Raw genomic sequence first — 22,937 nt, forward strand, 5'->3', positions numbered from 1 at the left:
CCCCTCACTTTCAGTCTGTATGTGTCTGTAGGTCTGAAGTGGGTCTCTTGTAGACAGCATATATATGGGTCTTGTTTTTGTATCCATTCAGCCAGTCTGTGTCTTTTGGTGGGAGCATTTAATCCATTTACATTTTTTACAAGGTAATTATTGATATGTATGTTCCTATTCCCATTTTTCTTTATTGTTTTGGGTTTTTTATTGTAGGTCTTTTCCTTCTCTTGTGTTTCTTGCCTAGAGAAGTTCCTTTAGCAGTTGTTGTAAAGGTGGTTTGGTGGTGCTGAACTCTTTTAGCTTTTGCTTGTCTGTAAGGGTTTTAATTTCTCCATCAGATCTGAATGAGATCCTTGCTGGGTAGAGTAATCTTGGTTGTAGGTTTTTCTCCTTCATCACCTTAAATATGTCCTGCCAGTCCCTTCTGGCTTGCAGAGTTTCTGCTGAAAGATCAGCTGTTAACCTTATGGGGATTCCCTTGTGTATTATTTGTTGTTTTTCCCTTGCTGCTTTTAATATATTTTCTTTGTATTTAATTTTTGATAGTTTGGTTAATATGTGTCTTGGCATGTTTCCCCTTGGATTTATCCTGTATGGGACTCTCTGTGCTTCCTGGACTTGATGAACTATTTCCTTTCCCATATTAGGGAAGTTTTCAACTATAATCTCTTCAAATATTTTCTCAGTCCCTTTCTTTTTCTCTTCTTCTTCTGGGACCCCTATAATTCGAATGTTGGTGCGTTTAATGTTGTCCCAGAGGTCTCTGAGACTGTCCTCAGTTTTTTTCATTCTTTTTTCTTTATTCTGCTTTGCAGTAATTTCCACTATTTTATCTTCCAGGTCACTTATCCGTTCTTCTGCCTCAGTTATTCTGCTATTGATCCCTTCTAGAGTTTTTTTTTTGTGTGTGTGTGTTACGCGGGCCTCTCACTGTTGTGGCCTCTCCTGCTGCAGATCACAGGCTCTGGACACGCAGGCCCAGCGGCCATGGCCCATGGACCCAGCTGCTCTGGGGCACGTGGGATCTTCCCGGACCGGGGCACGAACCCGTGTCCCCTGCATTGGCAGGCGGACTCCCAACCACTGCGCCACCAGGGAAGCCCCCTTCTAGAGTATTTTTAATTTCATTTATTGTGTTGTTCATCGTTGCTTGTTTCCTCTTTAGTTCTTGTAGGTCTTTGTTAAATGTTTCTTGCATTTTGTCTATTCTATTTCCAAGATTTTGGATCATCTTTACTGTCGTTATTCTGAATTCTTTTTCAGGTAGACTGCGTATTTCCTCTTCATTTGTTAGGTCTGGTGGGTTTTTTATCTTGCTCCTTTATCTGCTTTCTGTTTTTTTGTCTTCTTATTTTGCTTATCTTATTGGGTTTGGTGTCTCCTTTTTGCAGGCTGCAGGTTCTTAGTTCCTGTTGTTTTTGGTGTCTGGCCCTAGTGGCTAAGGTTGGTTCAGTGGGTTGTGTAGGCTTTCTGGTGGAGGGGAGTAGTGCCTTTTTTCTGGTGGATGAGGCTGGATCTTGTGTTTCTGGTGGGCAGGTCCACATCTGGTGGTGTGTTTTGGGGTGTCTGTGGCCTTATTACGATTTTAGGCAGCCTCTCTGCTAATGGGTCGGGTTGTTTTCCTGTCTTGCTAGTTGTTTGGCATAGGGTGTCCAGCACTGTAGCTTGCTGGTCGTTGAGTGAAGCTGGGTTTGGTGTTGAGATGGAGATCTCTGGGAGATTTTTGCCGTTTGAAATTATGTGGAGCTGGGAGGTCTCTTGTGGACCAGTGTCCTGAAGTTGGCTCTCCCACGTCAGAGGCACAGCAGTGACTCCTGGCTGCAGCACCAAGAGCCTTTCATCCACACGGCAAAGCACCTGAAGGATACCAAGAAATAGGTGAAGCTCAGAGGGTCCCTGCTTGTACAGAGCACTGGTTTGGGGTAGACTCCAGGTGTCCTCTGGTGGGTGTCTCTCCTATCCTGTAGACTGCAAAGTAGGGAGTCAACCACGGGGGGAGCATCCAGCATAGCAAGGCTCTGTGGTATAAGAAAAAAACGCCCTGGACGAGCGCCCCTCCTCAGACACTGGGGCGCAGACCAGGAGCACTTGTCTCGGGCAGACATAACCACACGCAGGCACTGTGGTGCTTTCTCCGTTGGTCCAGAAGAAAAAAAAATCTCTTGACCTCAGGGAAGAAAGGCCACTGAGCATGGCGGTGGGTTGCGCCCCATGACATGATTTCTGTCACTGCTTGTTCTGCCCTGTTAGCTCACAGCCACCTGGCGTTGCTGCAGAGAAATTTTCGAGTGGGACAGACCTGGATTTCTATAGATGCTTTCCACCCAGCAGACATAGTAGGTTTCAGGTGGGACTTAGAACTAGAAATATCCTCAAGATGGCCCTGGAAGACATGATACCGATGCCCAGGAAACAGTATGTCCCCAGGCAGAGCCCACTTGGGGAGAACTGTGGGGTAAACCTTTGTTTAGACCCCTGCCTTCCCAGAGATCTGCCTGAAGAATCTGACTTAAAGTCAAAGGCAGATCCTGGGAGCCCTCTCACTTCTCTCCAGTTGTGTGTATAGGCAGTGGGCAGGTGCAGCCCTAGAGGGCATTTCCTAATTAAGATGGGATTGCAAGAAAGGCTTGTTGGGCACTAAGTCCTTCCTCTCCAGGTCTTCAATTCTTCATACTATTGTTAAGCATATTTATGAGTTTTCACAAATTTATACTAATACTACCTCCAAAAGATGGAGAATACTCTATTACCCCCAAAGAACACCCCTATGGTGCCCATTTGTACTAACTCTGTCCACCTTTAATCACTGATCTATTTTAGGTCCCTATATGTTTGCCTCTGCCTTTTCCAGAATGCAATATCAGTAGAACACCATGTTGTCATGTGAGCCCTGTTCGTAAACTTTGATTCCATTTGTAAAAGTGCACAATTGTGCACTGTTCTCCTAGGCATAAAAATTTTGACAGTGCCTAGTATGGGTGGTGGCACACATTAGGCCTTTAAGCTGAGATTCCATTATTATGAGCTCTTGAGTTTGGTAAGACCCTGTTCTCCCTGTGTCTGACTTTCATTTGTAACACAGGAGGCCAAAAAAGACTCTGTGCTTCCACTTCAGGCAGCACAGGTTGGATGTGTGGTCGGGGAACCAAGATCCCACATGCTGCAAGGTGTGGCCAAAAAAAAAAAAAAAAAGATGGGAGGAATACTTGGGGAAGGGGCGGAGCAACTGAGAGAAATAATTATGAAATCACATCTATACCATGCAGAGAAGACATAAGTTAGTACTGAAAACATGGAGGAAGTTTAGACTTCTTTTGCTCTTTAATGAAACACAAAGCTGGTAATCCCTCCCCCTCCCTTTTTTTAAAAAATAAATTTATTTTTAAAATTTTTATTTATTTTTGGTTGCATTGGGTCTTCGTTGCTGCATGCGGGCTTTTTCTCTAGTTGCGGTGAGCAGGAGCTACTCTTCGTTGCAGTGAGCGGGCTTCTCATTGCGGTGGCTTCTCTTGTTGCGGAGCATGGGCTCTAGAGCGCAGGCTCAGTAGTTGGGGCACACGGGCTTAGTTGCTCTGCGGCATGTGGGATCTTCCCTGAGCAGGGCTTGAACTCGTGTCCCCTGAGTTGGCAGGTGGATTCTTAACCACTGCACCACCAGGGAAGCCCCCCCTCCCTTTTCATAACATATGCTGGAGGTCTAAAACTATGGGAATAACACCTATGAACAGCAAAATGGGCTTTGTAACTCTGTGGACCATTGAAGCAAAAAGCTTCCAGTTCTCTTCTTATAAAAGGCATTAAAAACTTTCCATTTTGAGGATGTCAGACGTACCTCCTTTCCCACTAACTTGGGATATTACTGAAGAGGATAGCCCTCTGTCTGCAGCTCACTTCACTTATTCCTTGGATGACTGCCCCCTAAACATCCGTAGCTCTTTTTAGTGTTTCATGTTGGACTTGCACAGATATCACTCACAGGAAAACCCATGACTGGCTACAAGTGTGCAGATGACCAGAACCCTTCCTCAAACTTGGAGGACCAGAAAGCCTTCATGGAGTCACTCCATCTGTGTAGCAGCAAAATTATAATGGAAATATAAAAGGCAATTTATTTTTTTACAATTTTTGGCCGTGCCCAGTGTCATGTGGGATCTCAGTTCCCTGACCAGAGATCGAACCTGCATCCCCTGCATTGGAAGCTCAGAGTCTTAACCACTGGACTGCCAGGGAAGTCCCTAAAAGGCAATTTAAATCTTTTCAAATGATGTTAAATACAAACATAAACACCAAAACTACTCATGGCCCAAAGTAATGGGAATGGGGAGTCTCAAGTCTTGGATAATCCATGTCCAAACTCATGATTACTATTACATGCAATAAAACTTTCAACTGTGGCAAAGATGAAGATGAACCATGCCTACGTCTTTATGGGAAACCATTATGGTTGATCACAGGAATGCAGGGATGTCTGTATTGCTCCCCACTTCTTATATCTGCACCCAAGCAGTTCCTCAAATAGTGTTTAAGACGCAAGATCGTGTAAATAAAAAGTGATCAGTGATGACATCCTCACTCATGAGGCCCTGACCCGCCACAGACACACAATTCCAGTCTCCCTATTACCTCATAGCATTGTTTACTTTCTTCAAAGCTCTTATTTCCATCTTATAAACCCAGATTGTGCTATTTGTTAATCACCTCTTCCCACAAAAATGTAAGAGCCAGGACTTGAAGAACTTGTTTCACAGCTATATATCCAGAGTGTGTAGTGCCCTATTTATGCTAAATTGTGTATGATTTGAGTCTACAGTGCCTAGTAGAAGAGGGATGCTGAAAAATTAGCATCAAGAGTAGCTTCTGAGCAAGAAAGCCTTGCTTGGAATAGTAACCCTGTCTTTGTCCCTTGCCAGGTTTGTGTTCTTGACAATTTACCTAAACTCATAAAGCCTCAGTTGATTGGAAAAGGAGGTAATACCTAACACAAGTCCAAATCCTGTATCCTGTAAGAGCTTTTGGACAGTCTCTTACTGATATGACCCATTATCATTTATGGTTTGTGTTCATCCTTATTATGATGATTCGTTATGCCCCTCTATTTGTTGTTGTTTTTACATTGCTTTTTCTGATCCATTTTTCAAAAAAATTTTTTATTGGAGTATAGTTACGTACAATGTTGTGTTAGTTTTAGGTGTACAACAAAGTGAGTTAGTTATACATACATTTACTCTTTAGATTCTTTTCCCATATAGGCCATTACAGAGTATTGAGTAGAGTTCCCTGTGCTATACAGTAGGTTCTCATTAGTTATCTATTTTATATACAGTAGTGTGTATATGTCAATCCCAGTCACCGAATTTATCCCTCCCCCACGCCCCTGTTTGAATACAAGTGTGAACCTGGCAGTTTTTGGCAAGAAGGCAGTAACAAAACCATGATTTAAGTTTTTAATTAAGAACAAATGAGAAATCCGTTTCATGACAAAAATTCTAACTATGAAAAAAAAATTTGCCTGAGGAAGAATATACACGGTAATACTGAATCAAAATGTATGATGATTACCTTGAAAAAAACCACAAAGTTGATCTAAAAATCCACAATTGCAATGGGATGTTTCAATATATCCTATTAGGAAATGGAAAAGATAATATTTGTTAGTATACAAGTTTTTTTGAAAGAGAAGCATTTGACAAAAAACCATTGTTTTCAATCACATACAATCAGTCATAACTGAAAATGTACTGAGGAATTATGTTCACTTGTGAGTGATTGGAAATATCCATAATCTATCCGATAAGAGGAAGGTGCTAATTCTCACATGGAAGGATTGGGCCACAGAAGTCACTGCACAGTGCAGTAGAGGAACTCACTACAGGACCACGTACTTTCTTCTGACTGCACCACTGTAGCTGCTATAGTGGAATCAGGAACACACAGTCCCTAGCAATATCAACAGAACAATGTGTTTACTACACAAATTAGACCTTATACAAGTACAATATAGAGAAGAGGTGAGTCAGTGCTTCACAAAACGTTCTCAATCACAGCAGTCTAAATTTGTTGCCTGGTGGACACATGAGGACTTGCAGGAAAATCCAAACTGTGAGGGATCTTTGCTGTGGAACTTGTGGAGGCATCTGTGGAAACCAACAGGTCTGAGAAAATGAAAGTCATGTAGCTGGTGGTAATGAGGCTACTTTGGACTGGCAGGGCAAAGAATCAGGAAAATGGGCTAGAACCAGGTATATGTGAAACTCCTGTGTGGCTCAAGAACTAAGGCCTTCTTCACTTTGCCTTCCAAATGTCATGCAAGGGAGGCTAGTGGTGAATTCTAACATGGAACCATGAAAAGAACAGGTTCTAGAAAATGTAGGTCACAACATATTACCCATGTTAACATAACATTCCAGGAGAGCATCTCCAATTCTACATTTTAGTGTCCTGTAACAGGTCTCTTTTCTTTTTGCAAATATAAAGACTTATTGGTCCATTAACATACAAGGTTATTACAAAAATGAATCAGAGCTTAAATGTTAATAACACTTTAAAAAGTAGCTAGAAATATGATGTTTATATTTAATCTCACAGACTTGCAATGTGAGAGCAGTAACCACATCAGTTATGTTCACTGTTGTATTTACAGCACAGGCACATAGTAGGTGCTCAATATGAATGAAGGGATGGTAATACCACTAGTTGACGTCAGTGATATAATTATTCTAATTGAATTATGGGTAAAGAGACACTAACTGGTGATATCAGAATAATGTAGGAGAATTTTTAATGCATTGGTGGGGGAAAAAATGTTGCTTCAGTGCAAAGATATTGTAGCTACGAATTTAAAATAATTGCACTTGCAAACAATGTAAGGTTGCTTTGTTTAAGTATGCAGTTGATGTCAACATGGGTGTCCTAAAGTCTCTTACCCAAATCACAGTCAGATGGAATGACAAAGAGTAAAGAGAAAATGACAGAGTAAAGAGAAAAGATGTAAATACTAAGTCAAATGAGATTATACTCTGTGTTAAACTTCACATAATTACAAATTTATGCCAACTATTTATTAGCAAGGAAAATGGAAGAAGGCTCTTCTGACAAAAGAAAAGTTTTTCTAATAAAAGAGGCATATTTACAATGGGTAAGAAATATCCAGTACCTGCCACATGAAGCCAATAGGAAAATCCCAACAACTACCAGAGTGTCATTAGTCCATGCCCCCTTTACTTACAGAACAACTTAAAAATTATATATTTTTGGCACATTATATAATATTGGCACATTACAATTATATTCCAGTTCACTCATGGATCCAACAGATTTCAAAATGGAAAGACAAAAATTCTATAAGCTAATTTAAGGAAAAATACTACCTACTAAACTTATATACTATTGCTTAAAGAGTACTTACAGAATTGTTTCAACTCAGTGTTGTGTTCATTTGCAAAATTAACAAGTAGAATCCATAATTAGAGACTGAGTTTCAGAATAAGCCACTGATAAAGATATATTTTTTAACTTTTAAAACATTTATTTCATGTTATGAATTTTTTGGAGCATTATATGTGAATTAATCTACATCAGGCTTTCCCATATTATTTACATGTTATAGCATTTCTCTCCAGTAGAGTTTTCATATGACTTTGAATGTATTGGGTTGGCCAGAAAGTTCAGTCTTCTGTAAGATGTTATGGAAAATCCCGAATGAACTCTTTGGCCAGCCCAGTATTTGTTAAGATAGGAAACTCTTGTATTTATCACTTATAGCCAGTGTGCATTCTCATGACATGTTTATGTAAGGATGTGGGCCAATTGAAGGCTTTCCCACAATGCTTACATTCAAGAAGTTTCTCTCCAGTGTGAATTCTTTCATGGCTTCTGTATGAACTGGGTCGACTAAAGGCTTTCCCACAGTCTTTACACTTATACGGTTTCTCACCAGTGTGCATTCTCATGTGACCTCGAAAGGTTGTGCGGTAAATGAAGGCTTTCCCACATTCCTTGCATTCATAGGGTTTCTCTCCAGTATGAGTTCTTTCATGTACTTGAACATAACTGGAACAACTGAAGGCTTTACCACATATTTTACATTCATAGGGTTTCTCTCCTGTGTGAGTTCTTTCATGTATTCGAAATGAACTGGGACAATTAAATGCTTTCCCACATTCCTTACATTTATAAGGTCCATCTCCAGTGTGCGTCATCATGTGTCTTCGAAAGCTTGTGAGAGAAACAAATGCTTTCCCACATTTCTCACATTTATAGGGTTTCTCTCCAGTGTGAGTTCTTTCATGTATTTGCAAACCTAAAGGAGAACTGAAGGTTTTCCCACATTGCTTACATTCGTAGGGTTTCTCTGCAGTGTGAGTCCGTTCATGTCTTCGAAATGAAGTGGGACAACTGAGGGCTTTACCACACTGCTTACATATATAGGGTTTTTCACCAGTGTGAGTTCTCACATGGACTTGAAAAGTGGTGAGCCAATGGAAGGCTTTTCCACATTCCTTACATTGATAAGGTTTCTCTCCAGTGTGAGTTCTTTCATGTGTTCGAAAGGAACTGGAACAACTGAAGGCTCTACCACACTGTTTACATTCATAGGGTTTTTCTCCAGTGTGAGATCTTTCATGTATTCTATATGAACTGGGACAATTGAATGCTTTTCCACATTCTTTACATTTATAAGGTCCAACTCCAGTATGTGTTATCATGTGTCTTTGAAAGCTTCCAAGAGAAATGAAGGCTTTCCCACATTCCTTACAGTCATAAGGTTTCTCTCCTGTATGAGTTCTCTCGTGTTTCCGAAGAGAACTGGGACAACTGAAGGCTTTACTACACTTTTTACATTCATAGGGTTTTTCTCCAGTATGAGTCCTTTCATGACTTCGAAAGGAACTTGGACAACTGAGGGCTTTACCACATTGCTTACATTCATAGGGTTTCTCCCCTGTGTGAGTTCTTTCATGTGTTTGAAAGGTTTGATGATATCGAAAGGCTTTCCCACATTGTTTACATTGATAGGGTTTTTCTCCAGTGTGAGTCCGTTCATGTTTTCGAACAGATTGGCGATATCTAAATGATTTCCCACATTCCTTACATTTATAGGATTTCTCTATACTATGATTACTTTCATGTTTCTGAAAAGGCTGGAGATAACTGAAGGCTTTTCCACATACCTTACATTTATAAGGCTTCTTTCCACATTCCTGATACCTGGATGGTTTGGGTGCAGTGTGAGATCTAACGTGCCTATTAAAGGATGAACGACTCATGAGGACTTTTCCACACACACTGCACTCCCATGGTTTTACTGCAGTAGAATTCTTGTTCAGATTAAGATTTGGAATAAGGCTGATATTTTCGCCACACTGACTACCTTCTTCACTTTCACAGCATCTCCGTAATGTATGGCTTCTGTTAAAAAAAAAATTAGAAGCACACTGTTAATGATTTTACAGTAAATATTAGTATTACATTTTTATCATTTATCAGGAAAGTGTTAGGTTTTTCTGCACCATGTAAATTGTTTGAAAGTGAGTATACTGAATGCTCTACAAGAAAGCTCAACCATTGCTATTTTCATAGTGATATTCATATATGCAGTCTCTGAATATGTTTTAAAGTAAACTATTTGGGAAACAACATCCATGACACACTTAAGAAAACATTTTTTGGTAAAAATTTTCTGAGAATAAATAAATTTGAAGCTGGGCCCTTTTGTGTCTACTTGTTTCTAAATTTCATGACATAAGAAGATTCTCTTGTGGGACACTGCTTTAAACTGTGAGTGCAACTCACCTCAGATTTCTTCCCTGGTTTTTGTACTGATCTTCAGTGTTACGGTCTTCCCATTTTTCCCCTGAAATGCAGAACCAAAAAGATCAGTAAATTATAGGAAAATTATTATTTCACAGGTCTATGATGACCTCAAACTATGATTTACTTACCAAAGTATTCCCTTTCCCCATTCCACATCTTAGAACAACATTGATGGGCAGGAAACACTTGTTCTCTAATTGATTAAGTGAAAGAATGTCATCATTCTTACCTATTGAGGCCAGGTTCCTCAAGGTTTCCCGCATCACATCTCTGTAGAGTTTCTTCTGTGAAGGCCCCAGCAGAGCCCACTCCTCCAAGGTAAAGTTCACAGCCACATCCTCAAAGGCCACTGGGTCCTAAAACATCACAAATATGTGTACAGGAAGATGGGTGAGATGGACAGTAGTGGGAATCTGTAGTCCATTCACAAGTTCACATATGATGCTGTTATTGAAATATTTATTCTGTGACTTGATCATCAAAATCCTTATTCTATATGACCACTTCCTCACATTTAACAGCATCATGTACACATGGAAATCATTTTTACTATGATCACTTAAGTCTTACCATTCTCTAACAGTAGGATCCAGAGCACGCTGGAGAAATGTGAACTCCAAATGAAAGAAATATTTCCAGATCATCAACTCCTCGTAAGAAAAATTAATACCCACCATATCTATCACATAGCACTCCATGAAACACAGGGTCACATTTGCATGAGGTTTTTTTTTTTTTTTTATTAATTTTGGGCTGTGTCGGGTCTTCGTTGCTGCGTGTGGGCTTTCTCTAGTTGCGGCAAATGGGGGCTACTCTGTTGTGGTGTGTGGGCTTCTCGTTGTGGTGGTTTCTCCTGTTGCAGAGCACGAGGCTCTAGGTGTGCGGGCTTCAGTAGTTGTGGTGCATGGGCTTAGCTGCTCTGTGGCATGTGGGATCTTCCTGGACCGGGGCTTGAACGCATGTCCCCTGCATTGGCAGGTGGATTCTTAACGACTGTGCCACCAGGGAAGCCCCTTGCATGAGGTTTTAATGGAAAAAAACACAGTGAACTGGAAGCTTTTTCTTTCATTCCCATCACCAAACGTGACAAGGACAGGAGACCTGTGGAAATCCAGCTTATCACTAGGCCCAGCTGGCCATATTGTCCTAAAGTACGCCAGGCTATCAGAAGTAGTCAGATGCAACTGGCTGAATAAAAATAACCTTGTGGAAAAGTATTAAGTTTAACTTGCCTGTAAAAATATTTGACACTCAGTTACTCCTTTTTATCTCTGTCCTATTTCATGAGGCTAGGAAGCTATTCTGAAGTTAGTACTCAGGCATGAGAAAGAAGGCATGACAACTTACACCTCCACAAAATCCCTATATTCATGGGCCTCAGAGTGGCTTCTCACCATCTTTACCACATATATGTGCATACACTGAGAAGATAAATGCCAGAAAAGCATTTTCTGGCAAAACCATAACAGTGTACCCTGGACCTTGCTGACCTTGGGGAACTGAATAAGAATTGCAGTTTGCACCAGAGTCCCCTGAAGACCACAATGGTTTGATGGTGAACGTGCCCATCATTATAAAACACAAAGGGTCCAGCAGTGCTTTCCTCTAAAAAACATAAAACTTCCCTTCTCCAATTACAGGAGGCAGTGATTCTCAACCAGCCACTTGAGAGGCTGCCTTTCCACTTCTCTCATTTCCATGCCTCCATGTGGTGCACAGGAACATGACAGCGCAACGTCTGGGCATAGGAACCCCTCAACCACATAACTTCCCTAAATGCTGGTCTCTGTAAAAGATCACTAACCTACTGATGTCCACATGCAGGGGACAGAGAAAAGGTTCCCACACAGTAATTACAATGGTAGAATTTATCTATTCAGTTAAGGAACAGAAAAAGAAATCCCCAGTTCTTGAGAAGTTTTTCTCACAGGAATCGATGGTCTTAAAATGGAAATATTTATTTGTATAGCATTTCTCTAATTTTTCCAATGTGCTCTGGACCCTACCATTAGAGAACAGTAAGACTTTAAGTGATCATAGTAAAAATGTATAATTTCCACATGTTCATGATGCTATTAAATTTGTGAGGAAGTAACCACTTCCTGCTTGAGCTGCTTGCATCAGCTCTATAATTACACTTTCTATGGTGTATCTGTAGCGCTTGCTCCTAACAATGTCCTACTATGAAGTGTGCAGAAGAGAGTTACTAGCAGGTCTGAGATCACTGATTCTTAGGAATGCCTGCTCACCATGTTTGTCCTTTGTTGGTATCTGGGAACTGGGATTTATGAGTGACCCCACCAACCTGATAAGAGTGGCTCAGTGTGTCTAAACTGTTTATGGTACATTATAAACGCTTTTCATTATGCGCGTCTGAACTTTCATTATGCTTAGGCAGAGTTCCTATGTGATCTGCTCCCCAAAATCACTCTGGGTATTGAGGCTCTAATGAGCTTCTCTGGAAGACAATTATATGTGTTGTCACAACCTGCTGCTTGTAGGCTTGAGCCCTTCCTATGTGATTACACTAGGAAAGACCATCTGGAAGTTTGCATCTGGCTCCCTCAAGAATAAATTTAATTCGGTACTAAAGAAGAATGAATGAGATATTTAATGATCCTTATGGGAAAATTTTTAAATTTTTGTTGGGTAACATTAAAGGAGAATGAGATAAATGAAAATACAAAAGATGTTTATAGAAATAACCCAACATCACTAAGATGTTACCTCTCCCAAAATATATCTCTAACAAAATGTTATCTAACTGGGAAAGACATTGTATTCCCCTGTATTCCATGGGCAATAGCCAATTCATTATAGATTGAAACGTGAAAGAAAAAACTGGGACACTTCTAGAAGTCACAAGTAAATGCTTCATTGATCCAAAAATAGAATTTTCTCATTTAAGAGGAATAAGCCCTAGAAGCAAGAAGAACTACAATCCTACAGCCTGTGGAACAAAAACCATATTCACAGAAAGACAAGATGAAAAGGCAGAGAGCTATGTACCAGATGAAAGAACAAGATAAAGCCCCAGAAAAACAACTAAATGAAATGGAGATAGGCTATCTTCCAGAAAAAGAATTCAGAATAATGATAGTGAAGATGATCCAGGACCTCGGAAAAAGAATGGAGGCAAAGATGGAGAAGATGCAAGAAATGTTTAACAAAGATCTAGAAAAATTAAAGAACAAACAGAGATGAACAATACAATAACTGAAATGAAAAAATACACTAGAAGGAATCAATAGCAGAATACCCGAGGCAGAAGAATGGATAAGTGACCTGGAAGACAGAATAGTGGAATTTACTGCTGCAGAACAGAATAAAGAAAAAAGAATGAAAAGAAATGAAGACAGCCTAAGAGACCTCTGGCACAACATTCAACTCAACAACATTCGCATTATAGGGATCCCAGAAGGAGAAGAGAGAAAGGACCTGAGAAAATATTTGAAGAGATTATAGTCAAAAACTTCCCTAACATGGGAAAGGAAATAGCCACCCAAGCCCAGGAAGCACAGAGAGTCCCATACAGGATAAACATGCCAAGACACATAGTAATCAAATTGGCAAAAATTAAAGACAAAGAAAAATTATTGAAAGCAGCAAGGGAAAAACGACAAAAAACATACAAGGGAACTCCCATAAAGTTAACAGCTGATTTCTCAGCAGAAACTCTACAAGCCAGAAGGGAGTGGCATGACATATTTAATGAAAGGGAAGAACCTACAACCAAGATTACCCAGCAAGGATCTCATTCACATTTGATGGAGAAATCAAAAGCTTTACAGACAAGCAAAAGCTAAGAGAACTCAGCACCACCAAATCAGCTGTACAACAAATGCTAAAGGAACTTCTCTAAGTGGGAAACACAAGAGAAGAAAAGGACCTACAATAACAAACCCAAAACAATTAAGAAAACAGTAATAGGAAATACATATTGATAATTACCTTAAACATGAATGGATTAAATGCTCCTACCAAAAGACACAGGCTTGCTGAATGGATAACAAAAACATGACCCATATACAGGCTGTCTACAAGAGACCCACTTCAGACCTAGGGACACATCAGACTGAAAATGAGGGGATGGAAAAAGATATTCCATGCAAATGGAAATCAAAAGAAAGCAGGAGTAGCAATACTCACATCAGATAAAACAGACTTTAAAGAATGTTACGAGAGACAAGGAAGGACACTACTTAATGATCAAGGGATCAATCCAAGATGATGTAACAACTATATATTCACCCAACATAGGAGCACCTCAATACATAAAGCAACTGCTAACAGCTCTAGAAGAGGAAATTGACAGTAACACAGTAATAGTGGGGGACTTTAACACCTCACTTACACCAATGGACAGATCATCCAAACAGAAAAGTAATAAAGAAACACAAGCTTTAAATGGCACAATAGACTAGATAGATTTAGTTGATATTTATAGAACATTCCATCCAAAAACAGTAGATTACACTTTCTTAAGTGTGCACGGAACATTCTCCAGAATAGATCACATCTTAGGTCCACAAATGAAGCCTCAGTAAATTTAAGAAAATTGAAATCATATCAAGCATCTTTTCTGACCACAACACTATGAGATTAGAAATCAATTACAGAGAAAAAAATGTAAAAAACACAAACACATGGAGGCTAAACGTTATTAAATAACCAAGAGATCACTAACGAAATCAAAGAGAAAATCAAAAAAATACCTAGAGACAAATGACAATGAAAACACGATGACCCAAAACCTATGGGATGCAGCAAAAGCAATTCTAAGAGGGAAGTTTATAGCTATACAAGCCTACCTCAAGAAACAAAAAAAATCTCAAATAAACAATCTAACCTTACATGTAAAGGAATTAGAGAAAGAAGAACAAACAAAATCCAAAGTTAGTAGAAGGAAAGAAATCATAAAGATCAGAGCAGAAATCAATGAAATAGGAACAAAGAAAACAATAGCAAAATCAATAAAACTAAAACCTGGTTCTTTGAGAAGATCAACAAAAGTGATAAACCATTAGCCAGACTCATCAAGGAAAAGAGGGAGGGATTCCCTGGTGGTGCAGTGGTTAAGAATCCACCTGCCAATGCATGGGACATGGGTTTGAGCCCTGGTCTGGGAAGATCCCACATGCTGCAGAGCAGCTGGGCCCATGTGCCACAATTACTGAGGCCCAGGCGCCTAGAGCCCATGCTCCGCAACAAGAGAAGCCACTGCAATGAGAAGCTCACGCACCGCCACGAAGAGCAGCCCCTGCTCGCTGCAGCCAGAGAAAGCCCAACGCAGCAACAAAGACCCAAAGCAGCCAAAAATAAATAAATAAATTTTTTAAAAAAAGAGGGAAAGGACTCAAATCAATAAAATTAGAAAGGAAAAAAGTTAAAACAAGCACTGCAGAAATACAAACCTTCCTAAGAGACTACTACAAGCAACTCTATGCCTATAAAATGGACAACCTGGAAGAAATGGACAAATTCTTAGAAAGGTATAACCTTCTAAGACTGAACCAAGAAGAAACAGAAAATATGAACAGACCAATCACAAGTAATGAAATTGAAACTGTGATTAAAAATCTTCCAACAGGGCTTCCCTGGTGGCACAGTGGTTGAGAGTCCGCCTGCCGATGCAGGGGACACGGGTTCATGCCCTGGTCCAGGAGGATCCCACATGCCGCGGAGCGGCTGGGCCCGTGAGCCATGGCCACTGAGCCTGCGCGTCCGGAGCCTGTGCTCTGTGATGGGAGAGGCCACAACAGTGAGGGGCCCGCGTACCACACACAAAAAAAATCTTCCAACAAAAGTCCAGGATCAGATGGCTTCACAGGTGAATTCTATCAAACATTTAGAGAAGGGCTAACACCCATCCTTCTCAAACTCTTCCAAAAAATTGCAGAGGAAGGAAAACTCCCAAACTCATTCTATGAGGCCACCATCACCCTGATACCAAAACCAGACAAAGATACTATAAAAAAAAGAAAATTACAGACCAATATCACTGATGAATATAGATGTAAAAATCCTCAACAAAATGCTAACAAACAGAATTCAACACATTAAAAAGGATCATACACCATGAATCAAGTGGGATTTATCCCAGAGATGCAAGGATTCTTCAGTATACGCAAGTCAATCAATGTGATACACCACATTAACAAATTGAAGAATAAAAACTGTATGATCATCTCAATAGATGCAGAAAAAACTTCTGACAAAATTCAATTTATGATAAAAACTGTCCAGAAAGTGGGCATAGAGAGAACCTACTTCAACATAATAAAGGCCATATACGACAAACCCACAGCAAACATCATTCTTTTTTTTTTTTTTGTGGTACGCTGGCCTCTCACTGTTGTGGCCTCTCCCATTGCGGAGCACAGGCTCCGGACGCGCAGGCTCAGCAGCCATGGCTCACGGGCCTAGCCGCTCCACGGCATGTGGGATCTTCCCAGACCGGGTCACGAACCTGTGTCCCCTGCATCGGCAGGCGGACTCTCAACCACTGTGCCACCAGGGAAGCCCAACAAACATCATTCTTAATGGTGAAAAACTGAAAGCATTTCCTCTAAGATCAGGAACAAGACAAGGATGTCCACTCTCACCACTATTATTCAACATAGTTTTGGAAGTCCTAGCCATGGCAATCAGAGAATAAAAGGAATACAAATTGGAAAAGAAAAAGTGAAACTGTCACTGTTTGCAGATGACATGATACTAGACATAGAGAATCCTAAAGATGCCACCAGAAAACTACTAATCAATGAATGTGGTAAAGTTGCAGGATACAAAGTTAATGCACAGAAATCTCTTGCATTCCTATACACTAGTGATGAAAAATCTGAAAGAGAAGTTAAGGAAACACTCCCATCTACCATTGCAACAAAAAAAATACATAGAAATAAACCTCCCTAAGGAGACAAAAGACCTGTATGCAGAAAACTATAAAACACTGATGAAAGAAATTAAAGATGATACAAACAGATGGAGAGATATACCATGTTCTTGGATTGGAAGAATCAACATTGTGAAAATGACTATACTACCCAAAGCAATCTACAGATTCTGTGCAATCCCTATCAAATTACCAATGACATTTTTCACAGAACTAGAACAAAAAAAATTCACAATTTGTTTGGAAACACAAAAGACCCCGAATAGCCAAAGCAATCTTGAGAAAGAAAAACGAAGCTGGAGGAATCAGGCTCCCTGACTTCAGACTGTACTACAAAGCTACAGTAATCAAGACAGTATGGTACTGGCACAAAAATAGAAATACAGATCAATGGAACAGGATAGAAAGCCCAGAGATAAAGCCCACGCACCTATGGTCAACTAATCTATGACAAAGGAGACAAGGATATACAGTGGAGAAAAGACAGCCTCTTCAATAAGTAGTGCTGGGAAAACTGGACAGGTACATGTAAAAGAATGAAATTAGAACACTCCCTAACACCATACACAAAAGTAAACTCAAAATGGATTAGACACCTAAATATAAAACCGGACACTACAAAACTCTTAGAGGAAAACATAGGAAGAACACTCTTTGACATAAATCACAGCAAGACCTTTTTTGATTCACCTCCTAGAGTAATGGAAATAAAAACAAAAATAAACAAATGGGACCTAATGAAACTTAAAAGCTTTTGCACAGCAAAGAAAACCATAAACAAGACGAAAAGACAACCCTCAGAATGGGAGAAAATATTTGCAAACAAATCATCTGACAAAGGATTAATCTCCAAAATATATAAACAGCTCATGCAGCTCAATGTTAAAAAAAAGTAACAACCCAATCCAAAAATGGGCAGAAGACCTAAATAGACATTTCTCCAAAGACATACAGATGGGCAAGAAGCACATGAAAAGCTGCTCAACATCACTAATTATTAGAGAAATGCAAATCAAAACTACAATGAGTTATCAACTCACACCAGTTAGAATGGGCATCGTAAAAAAATCTACAAACAACAAATGCTGGAGAGGGTGTGGAGAAAAGGGAACCCTCTTGCCCTGTTGGTGGGAATGTAAATTGACACAGCCACTATGGAGAACAATATGGAGGTTCCTTCAAGAACTAAAAATAGAATTACCATATGACCCAGCAATCCCACTACTGGGCATATACCCTGAGAAAACCATAATTCAAAAAGACACATGCACCCCAATGTTCACTGCAGCACTATTTACAATAGCCAGGTCATGGAAGCAACCTAAATGCCCATCGACAGATGAATGGTTAAAGAAGATGTGGTACATATATATAATGGAATATTACTCAGCCATAAAGAGAAACGAAATTAGGTCATTTGTAGAGACGTGGATGCATCTAGAGACTGTCATACAGAGTGAAGTAAGTCAGAAAGAGAAAAACAAATATCGTATATTAACACGTATATGTGGAACCTAGAAAATGGTACACATGAACTGGTTTGCTTAGCAGAAATTGAGACACAGAAGTAGAGAAAAAACGTATGGGCACCAAGGGGGGAAAGCAGCAAGGGATGGGGGTTGTGGTGTGATGAATTGGGAGACTGGGATTGACATATATACACTGATGTGTATAAAATGGATGACTAACAACAAACAAAAATTAATTAAAACAATCCCCCCCCAAAACAAAAAAAGAAGCCCTAATGCAAGAGCCTGACCAATTCAAACATATTAAAACTAAGGGAGTTATAAGACAAACAACAGGTGGAAAAAAATACATGCAATGTTAAAGGGTTAGTGTGTGAAGTAAGATGAACGGACACAATAGTTAAAGGGAAAAAAAAAAGGGAAAATAACCAAAACATGTTTAACAGAAGATGCGAGATCACGTATGAGAAAATACCTGTCTGATTGGTAATAGGAAATAATGAAACAACATGTCAAGCAGATTACATTTCACACTGATTAGGACAAAAATTTAGTCAATTTAGTAATCCCAAGTGTTGATGACCATAGGTGACAAATACGTAAATTATGCACGAATGGAGGAAGCATCAACTGATGCACTCCACTGCCATTTCCTGTACATTCGAACTTGATCACTATCTACAGCTTAGCAATTTTTCTCTAATGTCCAGAGGATTTATGTACTTGGAGACTAATGCAAGAATATTGAAAATGTATTTTTAAGGAGATTAAAAATTAAACTGGAGAGAATTCCCTGGAGGTCAAGTGGTTAGGACTCCGTGATTTCACTGCCAAGGGCCCAGGTTCAATCCCTAGTTGGGGAAGTAAGATCCCATAAGTTGTGTGGCACGACCAAAAAAAAAATTTTTAACTGGAAAAGGCCGAACCCTATAACCACTGCAATGGATGAGTACCTTGACTGGCCCGTAGCCTCAGACCCTAGATGTGTATGAAACATACTTCTGCAAAGAACCAACCAAAAAACATTTTGACTATAATTTCATTAATATTCATTTACTGAAAGGTCAAAACAGACAAAACTAAAACAACACTGTGTAGTGAAAAGAATAGATGGTAAAGGTATGAATAACTCAACAATCAACAGAGATCATCTATGGGGCAGCACAGAGACGAACAAGGGAGCAGAACATCATGAGACTCTAAAAACTGCCTAAAGGCCCAGTTATGAATCTTGATGATTACAAAGATGTTTATATTGTTATTATTACTAGATCTTCCAATAAAACATTTTGTATGGCTTCCCTGGTGGCGCAGTGGTTAAGAATCCACCTGCCAATGCAGGGGACACGGGTTCGAGCCCTGGTCCGGGAAGATCCCACATGCCGCGAAACAACTAAGCCCATGAGCCACAACTACTGAGCCTGCGCTCTAGAGCCCGAAAACCACAACTACTGAGCCTGCACTCTAGAGCCTGCGTGCCACAACTGCTGAAGCCCAGGCGCCTAGAGCCCTTGCTCCGCAACAAGAGAAACCACCGCAATGAGAAGCCCGTGCACCACAATGAAGAGTAGCCCCTGCTCGCCGCAACCAGAGAAAGCCCGCACACAGCAACGAAGACCCAACATAGCCAAAAATAAAAAATAAATAAAATTTATATAAAAAAACACTTTGTACATTCTTTTTTGAACATATGTGATGACAAAATAAATAAGGAATTAATGAAGTTTGGAGAAGAACATAATTTTACTATGTTTGCCCTGTGATGTGGCAACCTGAGTTTTAATTCACAGATTCTGGTAGCAAAAACTGGTAGCAAGACAAGTGTCTATTTTGAAAGAACTGGTTACATAATCTCACCCTCGTATTCACTTTTTAAAAATAAAGGGTGAAGGGACTTACCTGGTGGTCCAGTAGTAAAGAATCCGCTTTCCAATGCAGGGTACGCAGGTTCGATCCCTGGTCAGGAAAGTAAGATCCCACACGCCGCGGGGCAACTAAACCTGCATGCCACAACTACAGAGCCCACGCACTCTGGAGCCCACATGCCACAACTACAGAGAAGCCCACACACCTAAACGAAAATCCCTGCACGCCACAATGAAAGATCCCACATGCCGCAACTAAGACCTGACGCAGCCAAAAATAATAATTAAATTTTAAAAAAAGGGTGACATGAACTGGTATAAAAAGATGTGGAAGATTTTTCAATAGAATAATTTTTTTAAATTAATTTATTTTTTGGCTGCGTCGGGTCTTCGTTGCTGTGCGCAGGCTTTCTCTAGTTGTGACGACAGGGGCTACTCTTTGTTGTGGTGTGCAGGCTTCTTTCTCACTGTGGTGGCTTCTCTTGTTGCACAGCATAGGCTGTAGGTGCACGGGCTTCAGTAGTTGTGGCTCGCAGGCTCAATAGTTGTGGCGCACAGACTTAGTTGCTCCGCGGCATGTGGGATCTTCCCAGACCAGGGCTCGAACCCGTGTCCTCTGCATTGGCAGGTGGATTCTTAACCACTGCGCCACCAGGAAGTCCCTCAATAGAATAATTAAGCAGTGTGTTGCAATATACAGACCATGTTCCCTTTTCTTGTGGACCCCATCTGAGATTTGGCTCAGATGTGTAGGCTGACGACAGCACACACTCAATGCCAAGAGGGTATGAAGTTTTTTACTTCTATAATGGAAGTGTCTAGGGAGGGCAGGGCGGGCCTCTCAAGCAGGTGGGAAATGCCTTCGGAGAGCAAGGTAAGGAGCCTGGCTTGGGTTTTTTCATTGAGATTAGGGGGTGAGCTAGGGTGACAGTTTGCACACATGAGCAGGAACTTCCATGGACTTATTACTCTCTTACCAGCATCAAAGGAAGGAACACTCAGGCTTTCTTAGCGCTTTGTACAGATGTGGGGTACAAAGAGGAATAAGGAGGGATGAAAGTATAAAGCTGTCAGCAGACAAAAATAAAAACTGAGGTCAGAGACTTCCAGTTCCTGATCTGGCATGTAAGGAGCTTAGAAGCTGGCATTAGCACCCTCATAGGAAAAAAACAACGAACTAAAAATTAACAATAGACCCATCAGAGAATTTAGGTCATGGGGAAACTGCTGTCTCCAAAATCAGCGAGACAAAAAAGTAGCCATGTCCAGAATACTCTGTTCTTAACAAGAACTGTCCTCAAAATAATCTATTTTGTAACAGTGCAACTGATCTGGGGCGTGCGTGTGTGTGTGGTGGAAACACCCACTTGAGTCTCCTCTAGCCTCCCTGCTCTCCAAAGGTGGGGGTAGAGGACAGAAGCACTTGTGACAGTGTTTTCCCCTCCTTACGTCAAATATGTGGTGTCTTTTTAACACCACTGCTCCAACTCTGTCATCAAATATGTGTCTACCAGTTTGAGTCAATATGAATGCTACCTGGAGTTAGTGTCGGACCTCACAGATTAATAAACACTCACTCCCACAAGACTGCCCCCACTTCAGCTGCTGGCCACAAACAGGGTGCCTGGGCTACTGACATTTCTACCCAGCCTCCTACAAAGTCATAGATTCCCTTGACATTCCCTCAGGTTTGGTAATTTGCTAGAACAATTCTGAGAACTCAGGAAGACACTTGGCTTTACTATTACTGGTTTATGATAAAGGATACAACTCAGGAACAGCCAGATGGAAGAGATGCATAGGGAAAAATATGGGAGCAGGGAGTAAGGGGCTGGGGTCAAAGGAAACAAAAGGGACCTAATTAAATTTAAAAGGTTTTGCATATCTAAAGAAACCATTGACAGGCCTGGAGATTATCATACTAAGTGAAGTCAGACAGAGAAAGACAAATATCATAATATTGCTTATATGGGGAATCTAAAAAGACGTGATACAAATGAACTTATTTACAAAAGAGAAATAGGCTCACAGACTTAGAAAACAAACTTACGGTTACTAAAGGGGACAGGTGGTGGGAGGGAGGAATAAATTGGGAGTTTGGGATTGACAGATACACACTACTATATTTAAAATAGATAACCAACAAGGACCTACTGCATAGCACAGGGGATTCTGCTCAATATTCTGTAACAACCCAAATGGGAAAAGAATTTGAAAAAGAATAGATACATGTATATATATAACTGAATCACTATGCTGTACATCTGAAACTAACACAACATTGTTAATCAACTATACAGTACTCCAATATAAAATAAAAAATTAAAAATTCTGTAAAAAAAACTTGGTTAATACTACATTTAAAGTATTTTGTATGTCAATAAAATATCAATAAAAAAATTTAAATACAGGAGAAAGTATGGAAAGGTATGTGTACCAATAAACTTTTTGTGGTTAAAAAATAAGTAAATAAGCCATCGACAAAATGATAAGACAGCATATTGAATGGGAGAAAATATTTGCAAATGATATGACTGATAAGGGGTTAATATCCAGAAGATATAAACAGCTCATATACCTCAGTATCAAAAAAAAAAACCTGATTAAAAAATGGATAGAAGACCTGAGTAGACATTTTTCCAAAGAAGACATAGAGACGGTCAAGTAGCATATGAAAAGATGCTCAACATCACTGCATCAGAGAAATGCAAGTCAAAACAACGAGGTATCACCTCAAACCTGTCTGAACATCTACCATCAAAAAGACCACAAATAACAAATGTTGGGGAGGATGTGGAGAAAAGGGAACCCTTGTACACTGTTGCTAAGAATGTAAATTAGTGCCAACTAATATGGAAATCACTACTGAGATTTCTCAAAAAACTGAAAATAGAACTACCA

The 22,937-nt window shown here is 40.1% G+C and overlaps 1 protein-coding gene across 3 annotated transcripts in view; it reads right to left on the reverse strand.

Annotated features, from left to right (window-relative positions):
- Positions 1–5,506: 5,506 nt before the first annotated feature.
- LOC114893087 (zinc finger protein 791-like) overlaps positions 5,507–22,937 on the reverse strand; it is a 50,088-nt gene continuing 32,657 nt past the window's right edge. For 2 of the 3 annotated variants that reach the window (XM_029218585.1, XM_029218586.1), the window contains 3 exons: positions 10,037–10,163; positions 9,787–9,847; positions 5,507–9,402 (listed from right to left, as the gene is read on the reverse strand). In XM_029218585.1, the coding sequence (XP_029074418.1) occupies positions 7,746–9,402; positions 9,787–9,847; positions 10,037–10,163 (1,845 nt within the window). In that variant the 3' untranslated portion in view covers positions 5,507–7,745. The remainder of the gene's footprint in view (positions 9,403–9,786; positions 9,848–10,036; positions 10,164–22,937) is intronic. The other variant, XM_029218587.1, reaches the window with a different exon arrangement.

Source organism: Monodon monoceros, unplaced genomic scaffold, assembly GCF_005190385.1.
Source record: "Monodon monoceros isolate NGI ecotype Baffin Bay Population unplaced genomic scaffold, NGI_Narwhal_1 Super_Scaffold_12, whole genome shotgun sequence".
In the NCBI taxonomy this organism is placed as follows: domain Eukaryota; kingdom Metazoa; phylum Chordata; class Mammalia; order Artiodactyla; family Monodontidae; genus Monodon; species Monodon monoceros.